The sequence below is a fragment of the Agrilus planipennis genome, unplaced genomic scaffold, assembly GCF_000699045.2.
Source record: "Agrilus planipennis isolate EAB-ADULT unplaced genomic scaffold, Apla_2.0 scaffold134, whole genome shotgun sequence".
NCBI classification, from domain to species: Eukaryota; Metazoa; Arthropoda; class Insecta; order Coleoptera; family Buprestidae; genus Agrilus; species Agrilus planipennis.
This window is the reverse complement of record NW_020438860.1, coordinates 669,594-683,515: the sequence shown is the minus strand read 5'-3', so window position 1 is coordinate 683,515 and position 13,922 is coordinate 669,594. Positions and strand designations below refer to the sequence as shown.

Below are 13,922 nucleotides of genomic sequence, written 5' to 3'. Positions count from 1 at the left end.
TATTTTTATTGTAATATTAATATTTTGGTATTTAAATAAATAAATAATAAAGTATGCGTCTTTAATTTTATGTCCTTAAGCATGAACAACAATAAAGAATAAAATAGCACAAATGCTGTAAAAAGAAAGGAAATTGTGTCAATTTTTGAAAATTACTAGAGCCCTCATATTCTTAGATCCTGAACAATTTGAACGAAAGCTAAAGTTAATCCCGCGCTTTAATTGTAAACTCAGAAAAAGACCCAATACAACTTATGCTCTCCTAATACAAATGTTGAAATTTATGAAAATTTTCGGTTTTGAGCCTTATACGAGGGTTGGTCAGAAAGTAATGGAAAATCAAAGCTTGCCTTTTGAAAATTTGGTCGTTCCCTTACTTTCCGACCATCTCTCGTATATGTCGCAAAACTGAAAATTTTCACAAATTTCAATATTTGTATTAGGAGAGCATAAGTTGTATTGGGTCTTTTAAGAGTTCCAATTTTATATCAGAAAAACGGAAGACAAAACTGCGGTATACAGTTTATCCGGCGCTAAAAATTGGAACTCGAAAAAAGACCCAATACAACTTATGCTCTCCTAATACAAATGTTGAAATTTACGAAAATTTTCGGTTTTGAACCATATACGAGGGATGGTCAAAAAGTAATGGAAAATCAAAGCTTGCCTTTTGAAAATTTGGTCGTTCTCTTACTTTCCGACTAGCCCTCGTATATGTCGCAAAACTGAAAATTTTCACAAATTTCAACATTTGTATTAGGAGAGCATAAGTTGTATTGGGTCTTTTTCCGAGTTCACAATTAAAGCGCGGGATTAACTTTAGCTTTCTTTCAAATTGTTCACTTTCGTTAATTTAAGAAAACATTAAAGAAAATTAAATCATTTCATTATAGGGTTTATAAATACTAGTTCAAACTATTTTTAAATAAAAAACAAATTTTTCTTATTTACATTTATTACGGTATCATTATCATTTGGACGTGTCTTGTATACATTGAATCACACAAACATAATTAATTAGATCAAAGTCTTCTGGCAAGAACACAATCAATGATCTTGTTCTTCCTTACATTCCTTTTTTTGGATTTATATAATAACATTACATAAGTCCACATGACATTAATTAATAAAAGATACTTATCTAAATTACAATTACCATTTTCTAAATGAATTAATTAATTAGGTTTAGGCAATAAACTTGGGGTCCTTGTCTGATCGACGAGACGGCTCGCCAGCCGTCGAAGGGGGCGGTGGTCCTCGTCGATCCAGCTCTTCCAGATAATTCAGGACAAGCTGCGTGAGTTCTTCTGGAATGTGGTCGAGTACCAGGTAACGACGATCATTTTTCAGGATTTCTTCGATCTCCTGCATGTGGTGCTCGTTTTCTCGTAATGTTGACAATGACTTATGAGTTATCAACTTCGTTTCCTTAAAAATTAATTACAGTTAATAAAGAGTAATTTGTAGAAGAATTCCTAAGATGTTCAACGTAATATTGCTCTAACTAATTTATTTAAACTTCGAATATCGAATCCGCTTAAAAAATCGGATTCTCCATCATAATACATGGGGCAATATAATGGCTAATTATTTAATCTGCGGACAATTAAGCCTATACCAACAAATCGGAAACAATTTATCCTACCACCAATGCAGTAGCACAACAACGATTTTCAGTACTTTCTGTGCGTGTAGTGTAACCTATTTCTAATGTGTATTTACATCGTTATAAAATTATACGAGTTAAATTATAAATATGAAATTTGCAAGTGGAAACAAATCAATATAATTGCTTTATTTGAAGCAAGATTGTAAACTTACTTATAAATTTGAATTGTAAATATATTTCTACATATATAAACATATTTTTGTTTAGTTATTAAATAATTCAACAAATTAAAAATAATTTATAATTTAATCCTATTTGTGTTTGTGTCTTTCTAGATGTAATTGTGTCTTTTGCATGCTGAGACTTTCTTAGAAATTCACATCGAGTATGACTTAAACATTCACGTTTATTTTAGCAATCACAATGTACATTAAAAATTCATAAACAATGAGCGTATTCATTTTGCTTAGGATACAAAAAATATACAAGTAGTAGTAAGAGTAATAATAATAATAATAGCAGTAAAATAGCAGCTAATAAAAAATGATAAATACGTCGTTAGTCACGGTAAAAATTAACCAAGGACCAGCGGGCGAATATCAAAAAATTAGACTACTGAAAAACATAAAAAGAAACCACATTAACATTGCAGTGAGCATATAATAATATGTATACATAACGCTGTCGTTAAAGGAGTCGGATTTTCCCTTTTACGACCGTTTATTGTTAATATGCATGGTATATATCAAAGACAGACGCTTAATAGCTTAATTACTTCAACATTAATTCGTTCAGATCTATTTGACAAGATTTTACTTATTGAAATAGATCTTATAAAAACATATTCTGGGGTAAATATTACTTATTGGACTACTAATTTTGGAGTACAGTTAAAAATAATAACATAAAATGAGTGTTTAAACTCGAAATTAATTTTCAATGTAAAAAGTTATCATTAGCTACATTTTTGAAAGTATGTATTGGGCCCCCAAAATGATCTTCGAATAGAGAATGACCACGCAAAAGATTATTTACAAAAAAATAGACAGTTTGTTGTCTGCCTGGCAAGCAGTCTGACTAGTAAAAATCAAGCACTGCAAATATATGTTCCCTCTTAAATTAACTATGTTATTTTCTGTTGTTGTTCATCTTCGATTTCAACCGACAAGACTGAAAAAAGATCGTAATGAACCTGTACATCAAAAAAGAAAAGTAAAACGAACTGCCCTAAAATACACATATCACAGGCTAATATTTTGATCATTTTGTGGTACGTAAAAAAATTGTTAAACTGAAAATAGGCGAAGAACTAAATAAATATATCATGTACTTCTCATTTGAACCATCAAATTGACTCTGGACGGTCTACTCATGAATTACTAACTCTTATTTTTCTTGTTCTCATTGAACGAACGAACAGAAAATAATTAAATACAAAGTGCAAATTATACTGCCACTTATGTACAAACAATAAAGTAACACGAGTAATGAAAAGCAAAAAACAAAATTAATAATTCTCAAAGTGTAGGAGACCAATGGCAGTACATTTTTTATCAGTCGTTATCTCGATTAATGCAAAAATACGAAACCATTACAGCAGGTATAGAATTTTGTGAAAAAGAAATGACTACATACAGCAATAATAATAATGCGAGCTAGTACTTATTATAGTTAAAGTAAAAAATGCTTTCCGTCCTGTTTCTATCAGAGCAACGAGCAATAAATTGATAAAAAGTCATCGACTGGTGGAAGACAGCCGCCCGCCGAGGGTTACGGGGGATTCTGGTTTTGAACGTTGATCTCGATGTACGATGTAGGCACAAAACCTTCTTCACTTTGTCCCGCTATTCTACGAACCCTCGTCCATCCATCCCCTTGATCTAACTCTATCAGGTATAGCTCTTCGTTCTCTGCCATTGGTATACTGCCTTCGCTAGTTGCTAAACATTAAAAAAATTAAAAGCCGTTTCAAGAAGAAAATCCTTAAAAACTTTATGATGCAAGAAATAGGTATTTACCTTCGAAAGGGTAAAGAGCCTTACAGGTGCCTAGAGCAGGTAATAGGTCAGCCTCATAGTACTCGCTCTCCGGGTCGTTGTTATGATGCGAATCGTACTGGTCCGGATCGGAATCAGCCCCCGGCAGACTAGTGTGTGACGTGCCGAGACCGCTTTCTGGACTGTTGGAACAACTACATCAACACAAACGACTCAAATCATAAACGCAAAGCGAAACCGAAAAATTTAAAGTAAATGAAGTTTTTTTTTATACATAAGTATGTATATTTGTCCATAAAATTTAATAAATATATAAAATTTAACTGTAAGGATTGTCAAACAATTATGTTCTCCTATATTAATGTCAAGGGGTTATTTGAAATTAATTTAACCCCCTACAAACAATTGTCATATGTTCATGTTTTCAAAAAGCATTTTTTTTCTGTAAGTTTCAAATTAATCGAACAACTGTAAAAAATATTAGTCATGATAAACGATTTACCAATATTACTATATGAAATATTTTGTTAGAATTACATACAAGGGTTATTTCAGCCCCATTGGGTACTTTAATGAAGTTCATCCTCTCCCACAACATTCTTTAATATATTTTAAGTATAATATTATATATAAAAGAAATTATTGAGTGCTGTCAGCATAGGGCAAAATAGTATTAAGTAAATGAAAGTTAATATCTGCAATTTCTTATGCGACGTGTACGATGTGTTGCATACCTACTATTTACAAACAATTCCTTTAAATTTAAGCCCACGGGGTTATAGAAACCTACCCATGATTATTGAGTTGAGGGGTGCCAGGTGCCGAAAAATGCCTGTTGTGATTCTGAGAAGGATTCGTAACACTACTATCAGAGCCAGATCGGCTGAGTGATTCCTCCTCAGCCGCACTGCCCCCACTGTTCCTATGCAACCTGCTGTGGTGCAATCCGCCCCCATTTTGTAATCGGGGAGAATTAGTCTGCGACGGGGGAGGATTGAATCCTATGCTCTTCACTGCCTCCTCCAAATATCCCTGATACCTCTTCAAATCCATTTGGAGTTTTTCTAGCTTGTGACTACACTCATTCAACTGACCTACATTTTTTTTTAAGTTAATATATTTACTTTAGCAGCCTACAAAGATGTACCTTCAACAGTCATGGGATCTCCGAGGGCAGGATTCGATTCATACACCCCTTTCATTTTCATGAGACCATCGCGGGTGGCTGTCTCTTGTGCCACCTTCGTTTGCAACTCCTCAACCTTCTGCATCAACTTTTTCCGCCTCTGGTTGGGGGCCAAGTCACTGAAGTCCTCCTTACCATCAGTAACAGCAGCATTCTAAGAAGAACGGGAAAACACTATTACCTTCAAGTAATACTAAAATATAATATCCTATGTTGTTTACAGTGAACAGATGAAAAAACAAAAATTGTAATTATTTAGAAATTTGTTAATAAATCAATAAAAGAAGTTTGAAAGAAACTTGAGAAAATTATTGAAAGGCCCAAAGCTTGAAGCTACATACCTTTAATGCGACACAGACCTCAGCAAGCTTCTGCCAGCATGAAAATATACAAGAAAGAAGCCATAAGCAAAAGGGAAGAATCCTAATTCATTTAATGAATTTTTATTAACGCAATTACTAAAAGAAAAGGAGCATGCACAGGTCTTTTACAATAAATTGATTGATTAATTGACTTTGACGTTATGTTAATTGCTGTCTTCAAGAGCCCATGCTTTTAAAACAATATGATAGATAGATAAATAGATAGAAAGCTTGTTAATTTTTAAACTCTATTTTTTTTATTACTTACAACGATACAAAACGAATTATCATCCGAAGAAGTCACCCGCCACCACAAAGAGAAAAAGAGAAAAAAATAACATAAGATGATCTGACTAAGAAAAGGAATTAATATTGTCTTCCTTTAATATACAAAGTATAAATTGTAGTGACTTCATCTAAATTGTTTATTTTACTCTAACTTAACACAAAAACGATATTTAATTGTACATACCCCCCGTCCACCAAACAAATTCAAAAGTCCGGCACGTTTTTTGATCTTGTTGCCAGAAAACGTGCCTTTAACGGTGTATCCACTTTCTTTAATCTTAATAGCGGGTTGTATGTGGTTTATGGTTGGTATGCTGCCCCCTGTATCCATTGAGCCTCCTTTAGACAAATCTTCAAAGGGAAAATCAGCAGGAATTTCGAAACCAGACTTAAATTTCTCTACTACTAGCTGCGTATCCTGAAATACATACCTAAATCAATACAATACAAATACTTCTCTTAGTATTTAAGAAATTACAATCAATTCTTGTCCCTAATTCCACTACTCATTTTAATGCAGTGGAATAAAGAAAAAGATTACACATTCGCACCTCTTTCTCATTGATAATATCGGCAGCTTTGACGATTCCATCTAGACACTTGTTGATTATTGGAAATACTTTTCGTTCGATTTCGACAGAACTATAAATGAAGTTCTTTATGTTCTTTATTCGTTTCTCGTCGAGATCCTGCAGTTGCCTGAACACCTCGGGAAGCCCCGAACGATAATATTGACGTCTCAAGTCGTTTGTCCTCTGCAACTGGTCAGCATATTCGTTTTTCGCTGTCTCGCACACCTGTGACTTATAAGACATGTTCAAACGCTGCTTTTCTACCTAAAAATAAAAGAATAATAACAGTAATGATAAAAGCAAAATAGTGAGGGATATTGTACAAGTTCGCGTACCTCAGCTCTCGATAAGTTTAGGTCAAGGTCGGCTTTATGAAAACTTTCTTGGGCCTTTTCTGCTTCTTTAAAGGCTTTTTCGTATGCCTTTTTAGACCTAACAAGAGCCTCCACTTGGTCTTTTACTGCCTGATTTAATCTTGCACCCTCTAGCAACTGTTTCTAATGAGAAAAAATTAATTTAATAATAATAATAAAAAAAAAAAACCTGACAAACGTAACATCGCTCTCTCTTTTTGTTTACTTACCTTACGTTCTTCTCTAAGATCTTTGACTAAAGCGTTCAATTCTTTAATGACGTTGGCCTGGAGATTTTCGGCGACGACCTCATGTTGTCCAGCCAAGTCATTTATCTCATTCATGAGCAACCTGAATGCCTTACATGACGTGTATCTATAATAAAATAACAGTTAAACACAATTTTAGCAGCAAAAAAGTTAATAATATATTATCCCCTAATCCATATTAAAAAAGAATTGATATGTTTTGAGCATCTCTTTCAACGAAACAATTATAAATATTGTAGATTGATTGCTCAGCACTGTGATGTCAAATATTATTATATTAGAGCTGAGGAGTATTTTGTAATACACTGTACATTCCTGCTCTTTGCATATAAAAAACATATCTACATAAAAATTACAGTTTACACGGCCTTGAAGTAAAGTATGCACAGTTAATTGCTTTATAATAATTAGTCGTTAGACTGCTACAAATAATTTTATTCAAATACTTTCGATGTATTTTGACAATTTCCGTTCAATATCAAAGCAATTCTTAATAAATGCATAAATGTCAATGACTCAAAAAAAATTAAAGTTGAACAAATATTTTTTTTCTCAGGCATTAGTCGTCAAACATATGTGTTACTTACTGATACTCCTCCTCGTCTTTCTTTTTGGGCTGGTAACTCTTTACTAATTTCCTGTAAATTTAAGGAAAAATATTAGAAAACATTAAACTGCGGCTACATTTTTGGAAAGGACTGTACATTCGAATGGGAAAAAGGTACACTAAAATTGCGCATGTGGGTTAACATATGCTATGTTTATACGTACATAGGTACGTATCGTATATGTTGACAGCCAAACTAATATCCATTTTCCATAAAATGAAACCGTTTCATCCAAGTCCGTGGGCGACAACTGAGGTCGCTGATCCTCATGATCAAGTCACCAAACAACAAACGAACATTACGGACACTATTCGTAAACCTCGATCGTTGTTTTTAAAAAATGAAGAAAAAAAAACACGCACAACTTTAGGTACTTTGTTATAGCTACAACTCATTTTAATGAAAATCATCAACGTCATCAAAAAATTCTTTAATGATCTGATTAGATTTTCGTAGATAAATTTCATGAATTAGCAATAAATGGTTTATAACTAACGATAATAAGAGGATTGAAAGGAATTTAATAATTCGCTTGCTTACCTTAGTTTATAAGCGTATTCGCATTCTATCGTGGCCCTATCCCTGACAAAGTGGCCATACCTCTCCAAAAAGTCGATCCCTTTGATTGTATGGGCAGCCAAATTGTCATACTGGTCCTGTAAACAAAATATTAAACATTATGTACCCTTGCTATAGTTAAAAAGAAAACCTATTGTGTATATGTACCAATAATCGACAAATAAAGTGACTTGTTGAAACGCCCCATAAGAAAGTTACAGCATAATTACGAGCGTTTTTTATGCAACTGACTGTAGAACTTGTCTATCTACCCACTTAACACAAAGCGTTTTAGGCCTGGCATTTTATTCAAATTAACTTTTTATACACGATATGTCTAACAGTACAAATTATGAATATAAAAGCCACTGCAATTTTTACAGTTCTTAAAATATCGTCATAATCTTCATTTAAATTTTTAAAAGCAAACAATATAATAATTATATTGTATTTACAATAATATTATATAAGTATAAAAGAAATTATGAGTGCTTGAGTGCTGTCAGCACAGGGCAAAGTAGTATTACGTAGTTAGTATCAGCAATTTCTTTGTTGAAGTGTACGATGTGTTGCATACCTATTTACAAACAATTACTTTAAATTTAATTTTTAACACAAGGAAAGTGATTAAACAAATTGTTCAGAAAAGTGTATTTCGACTACTCGAAGCATTCGTGCTACTTGTTCTAATAAAAAATTTAAAATTCAAGAAAATACAACAGAATTGCACCAGCCTGTTTAAACAGACTAGTATACTATAACAAAATTTAAAATCAAAAGACTATTTAATAATAAATGAGAACTATAAATGTAATAAAAAACAAATGAAAATACAACTAAATAGACAATGTGAGGTGCAATTCGTATACTAGAATAGCAATGGGTAATTTGAACCGAGCAATTCAGATGTTTCCGAAATGTATGGCACACTTGGCTCTTTTAACATTTAAATTTGTAATCGAACAAATCGATTGAATGCGAGTTCGTAACCAACAACGTTTTTGCAAAAATATTTGCAACATAAATAAATAACAACAAAAATAAGCCACAAATAATAAGAAAGAAATCCCTGAACACACAACTGCGAACGTCCATATACGTAAACGATTACTGGTAAAATTCACAGTATACCTTCTAAGTTTATTTTGAGATCGTACTCATGTATTTGTTTTGGCTCTGAAGAAAAATAATCAATTTTTCAATGTCAGGAGTGATCCGGAAAGATCCAATGTACATGCAAAGAAATAATTACTTATTTTTTTGGGAAGCAAAAAACCGAAAATCTGTTTTGTGTAAATCACCGCATACCATTGTTATAAAACAAAATAATCTGCATTAAAATTGCAAAGTAAATTATTAAAAACTTAAAATAAACAAGCAATTAGGTAATTACAGTTTGAATGATTTCAAGTGCGAAATTACGAAATAAACTTATGTAATTAGTATTCTGAACGTTTGAGGGGACATTTTTTCAAATGTATTCTTTCCATTCACAATTCCCATCTTAAATAAAACGAAAGTAAATGAAATTTTCCCTGGTTACTTAAAAAGAATAACAATGATGTGAATAAAATCTCGTTCACACACACACACCAGTATCATTTCTGTTTTCAAAATGAAACCGCATTCTTAAACGTAATCACTGTATGTATGTAAATTTCTTAGCTTCATTGTTATTTAGTTAATTCGTTAAGTTGTGTACTTTCTCTATATACATCAGCATGTACATGTAGATATAGGAGAACTTTTCAATACTTTAACGTTCTATACCGTTTACATATTATAGTAAATAAACTAAGAAAACCTCAAAACATTAAAATAAAATAAATAATTAAGCCTATGCCCTCATTACAGAATAACTACATACATACCTAATAAAGACCTATTGGTTAAAAATCCTTAAACCATTTATTAAATACTTATGCACCTCCAGGTAAATAACAAAAAACAAAGTAACTTTTCTTCTCAGAAAGCCAGACGTGGAGAAAACCATAAATGATCAATGAAAGCACATGACGTGATATTTCCATAAACAAAAGAAATAATGTATCAGCTAAAAAACCTACATACACTATTACAACAAAACGTTGCCTTCAGAAAACCAAAAATTGATTCATAACCTAAAACAGATTGCATTGTTATGGCAACAACAGCAAACAATAGAGAATTCGTTCCCTTAATTGTAGATATGCTTTCGATGGTTCCAAATAAATAGATAATACTGTACCAATGATAACATTTCCAAACTTTGATACGCCAACAATACATCCGTTGTCTTAATTTTATCGATCGGAATTTTGATGATTCGACGTAAACAATTAATACCGAAATTATGCAAAAATACTTCTAAGCTTTGACGTGGCAACAATGCAATCGTTTTCTTGATTTTATCGATCGGATTTTTGAGGGTTCGACATAAATAAATTATACTACAATAAGGTAAAGCTATTTTTAAGTAATTTTGTGGAAACAAATCATTTGTTAGGTTGATTATCGATCGGATTTTTGATGTTTTAATGCGAAAATATTATTTTTAAGCATTGTTGTGACAATTTTTTAAAAAAAGTAATCTCAATGCGGTCACGTAAGATACTGTGCCCGTTTGTAATCTCTAAAGTGGTCACATTACGTATTGTGTCCGTTTATTTATCACCATCGATCGGATTTTTGATGATTTCAAGCAATGAATTACACTGCAACAATACAAAAACAGCATTGTTGCCACAATTCTTAAAATAATTACGTTGAACGTGGTCACATAAAAACTGTGCCCGTTCGTTCATCACAATCGATCGGATTTTTGATGATGTGATGGTTTCAAGCAACCTAATTACCCGGCAACAATAACAAAAATACGTTGGACGCGGTCACATGCGAGACTGTGCTCAATTGCATTCAATAAAGTAGGTTAAACGTGGTCACAAAAGACACTGTGCCCGTCCGTTCTTCCATATTATGTAGTATTATCATACATACTTCAAACCATCAAATACCCGATCGATAATCAAGAGAAAGAAGGCAATGTTGCAACAGTAATGCATAGAATTATTTTTTCATTGTTGCACTATTATTTGTTTACATCAAATCCCCAAAAACCCGATCGATAACCAACAGAACGGATGCATTGTTGCCACAACAACGATTAGAAAAATTATGCATTGTTACATTATTATTTGATTATCAACTATCTAACTATCAATATCGGATCGATAGATTAAAATCAAGAAGAGAATTCAGATTTGTAACAATAGATTCTAAAATACTAGAATGAATGGAGAGGCATGAGTCCCGAACAAAATACCAAAAATCCTCTGAAAAACCAAAAAAACCTAAAAACTACATTTCTCGCCGTTACAAATGAACATAACCAGAATATAATGTTAAGTAAATTCAACGCATTAATTAGCTACTTTTTTTAATTGGCACAGAGTTTAAGATCGTTAACCTCGAAACATTTTTAAAGCCGTTCGTACATTGAATAATATCTTTATCACTTTTTCCACCATCCAATTAATACATTAAACTTCTAAATAAAAAATATTCTTATGTGTGGACGGATTTCCGTTTGCTTATCGGAAATTCGACAATTTATCTCATAATAAACTGAATAGACGAGAGGAAACTAACAAAGAACCCTTGATAAAGCATCACAGAAATCGGACGATAAAGTCTTTTTTCTTTAATTATAACGTAAACGCGCCTTTAGCATTGAAAAATGCTGGCAGGCACACCTCTATGATCATTATTGTTAACAATGAAAACAAACGATAACGCATTGTTGAGTATTCTTCTATTTTAATGTTTTTATTTGAAAAAAACCATTGATATAGGTACTCACTGTAATAAATATCCATTCAACAACAGCAAAATAATCATATGTTTTATAAACGAATTACAACAATAAAAACAAAAATATAACTACACATTCATGATCAACTAACAGTACGCAAAAAAAAGGAATAATAAAGCTTCTCGCACCCTTTAAATTACAAATATTTCACGCAACAGCTGTCGACTGAATAAAATTAAGCACGTCCGATTACACAATCTACGGACCAGGAAGCTGTTGAGCAACAAAAGTCTAGAGAAAGCTTTACTGGCAATGGTTTTCTGACCGATAGTATCACTGTAAAATGAATATCTACTAGTATCTACTCGAAACCTGGCAAATTTCCACTTTTTTTGATTACTAATGAGAGCAGGCGACTTTTTCTACTAGCTTACAACTATTACAAAATTCCAACGTAAACAATTCAATAAACTTGTTATTTACACGCGAGACACATTCAATACTGAGAAAGAACTAATTTATAAAACATAATAATGCTGTAATAAACAGTGTAAACCCAACCTAACTTAACTAATTCAAAAACAACAAAGTTTCTAGTAACTCATACTCAATAATCTTGAGAAACTATGAGAAAAAAAAAACATTTTAGTCCACTTTAAATAAACTAAACTAGATAACAGCTCAATATTATAGCAGTTATCCACTTTATTGCTTTATTACGTAATAAATTGAATCTAGAAGTAGAAAACAAGGCAAAGAAAAAACGATAAAATAGTCATGGTAATACGTAATTGTCAGTGTGCAACTTACAGAAGTTGTAACAATATCAGCAGTGTGTTGAAATATATTAATAAAAAGAACGATAAAAGAAGTAACAAGAAGTAAATACAGTTGTCAAGGGTGTGTAAAAACGAGGATGATTCATCCCAGGTCATCATTAATCGAAACCAATCCTTGAGTCAGTTGCAAGTAGTACAGACGAATAATAAAGTAACATGTACTTATTTTTAAAATAATTGAAATTTATTTACGTAAATTGTTCAATAAAAATTTATTACTATACTTTAACAATGTCTTGGTTATCATTATCACTAACCGTATCTATAACGTTAAACATTCAAGTTAATACACATAGCAAAGGCAGTCATTGTATGTACAATTTTTTGAACAATCATAATTAATGTAACCGTTTTAAAATCATGTAAATTAACTATTACGTACAATACAGGTTTAGTAGTACATTCCAAAATGCATTTTCACTGGCTATTTACCTATATGTTAGTCACATTTAATGAATGTTGTCAAAAGCCAGGCGTATTTAGAACAGATAAGATATTACATTATTAAACCAACTTGATTTTCAACGCATTTAAGGGAGAGAATTAACAAGAAAATTCACACCTGACGAGAATATTTGCACCTGTTGTAGTTATGCCTAAAAAAAAACTTGAATAGGTAAGTACCTAACAGACAGGTTTTCGTTTAGTCGCGAATTTCGATATAGAACCCGTTTCTACCACTGCTGTTTTGCATATGTCTCTTTCCAAGCCGGAAAATGCATTTTTGGAGATAATTTTACGTGAGAAAATAAACATAATCTTATTATATGAGTAAAAATGAATGTAACCACGGAAACTATGTTTCAGTCATAAATTTAGAACGAACGGTGAAGAAATGGAATGGAAGAAAAAACACTCACCCAAAGTTCAGTTCCCCAGCTCATTGTCGAGAACTACGTAATCCAATTTTCAAAAACTATTCACTAAAAGCACACACGAAACTAGGGTTGGAAAGCACAAAAATGACTGTTTTAGGTGTCACTGCCCAACATGGCTAGAAACCAGCGTTCCACCAGCTTATTTACACGCATACGGAACAGAGCAGTCGATCTCGTACAACTGATAAAAGAGAAGCAAAATTCACCCAACAAAGAAAGCAACTTGTTCTCGAAACACTTAAAGGTACTGAACGCGCCATCTTCGGAAAATGTAATGTAACCTTCTTAGAAAATATGGGCAATTATTGCACACAAGCGCCACCAACGGAATTTTGTCCAACATTCGGAACCAGTGAAACTACTGATTCGGCGCATTAGCATGAAATTCCTTAGGTGTGGGTGGATTTGGTAGTGTCTCAATAACCGCTAAGAGGTAAAAATTATAAAAATACAAAAAAATCGTGATATATTCAAATATATTTTAATTAAGAAATCTAATTATAAAGCAATACTTTAAATTCTTGCAGATATTTTTATTTAAATTTAACGTTTTGACGTAGTGTGAACTACAGTGTAGTAATAATTGTATTTTTTTAAGTTTATATTAAATTAA

The 13,922-nt window shown here is 32.2% G+C and overlaps 2 protein-coding genes across 4 annotated transcripts in view; both read right to left on the bottom strand.

Annotated features, from left to right (window-relative positions):
* Window positions 1–937: 937 nt before the first annotated feature.
* The window catches only part of LOC108738999 (transcription elongation regulator 1), a 69,199-nt gene continuing 56,214 nt past the window's right edge, over window positions 938–13,922 (bottom strand). Inside the window, exon 13 of the mRNA XM_018472651.1 lies at window positions 938–1,428. Within this exon, the coding sequence (XP_018328153.1) occupies window positions 1,186–1,428 (243 nt within the window). The 3' untranslated portion in view covers window positions 938–1,185. The remainder of the gene's footprint in view (window positions 1,429–13,922) is intronic.
* Window positions 1,996–13,692, bottom strand: LOC108739002 (formin-binding protein 1). Of its 3 annotated transcripts, none has more exons than XM_018472659.2 (11): window positions 13,292–13,692; window positions 7,785–7,900; window positions 7,224–7,274; window positions 6,598–6,742; window positions 6,350–6,511; window positions 5,994–6,278; window positions 5,627–5,860; window positions 4,754–4,946; window positions 4,397–4,700; window positions 3,628–3,788; window positions 1,996–3,549 (listed from the first exon to the last, which is right to left on the bottom strand). In XM_018472659.2, exons 1-11 carry the CDS (start codon window positions 13,313–13,315, stop codon window positions 3,380–3,382), a joined length of 1,845 nt encoding a protein of 614 aa, XP_018328161.1. In that variant the 5' UTR covers window positions 13,316–13,692; the 3' UTR covers window positions 1,996–3,379. The 3 variants fall into 3 exon arrangements, with proteins under 3 accessions (XP_018328161.1, XP_018328162.1, XP_018328160.1); XM_018472660.2 differs by having other exon boundaries at window positions 3,628–3,800; window positions 4,754–4,922; window positions 13,292–13,690; XM_018472658.2 differs by having other exon boundaries at window positions 3,628–3,800; window positions 13,292–13,686.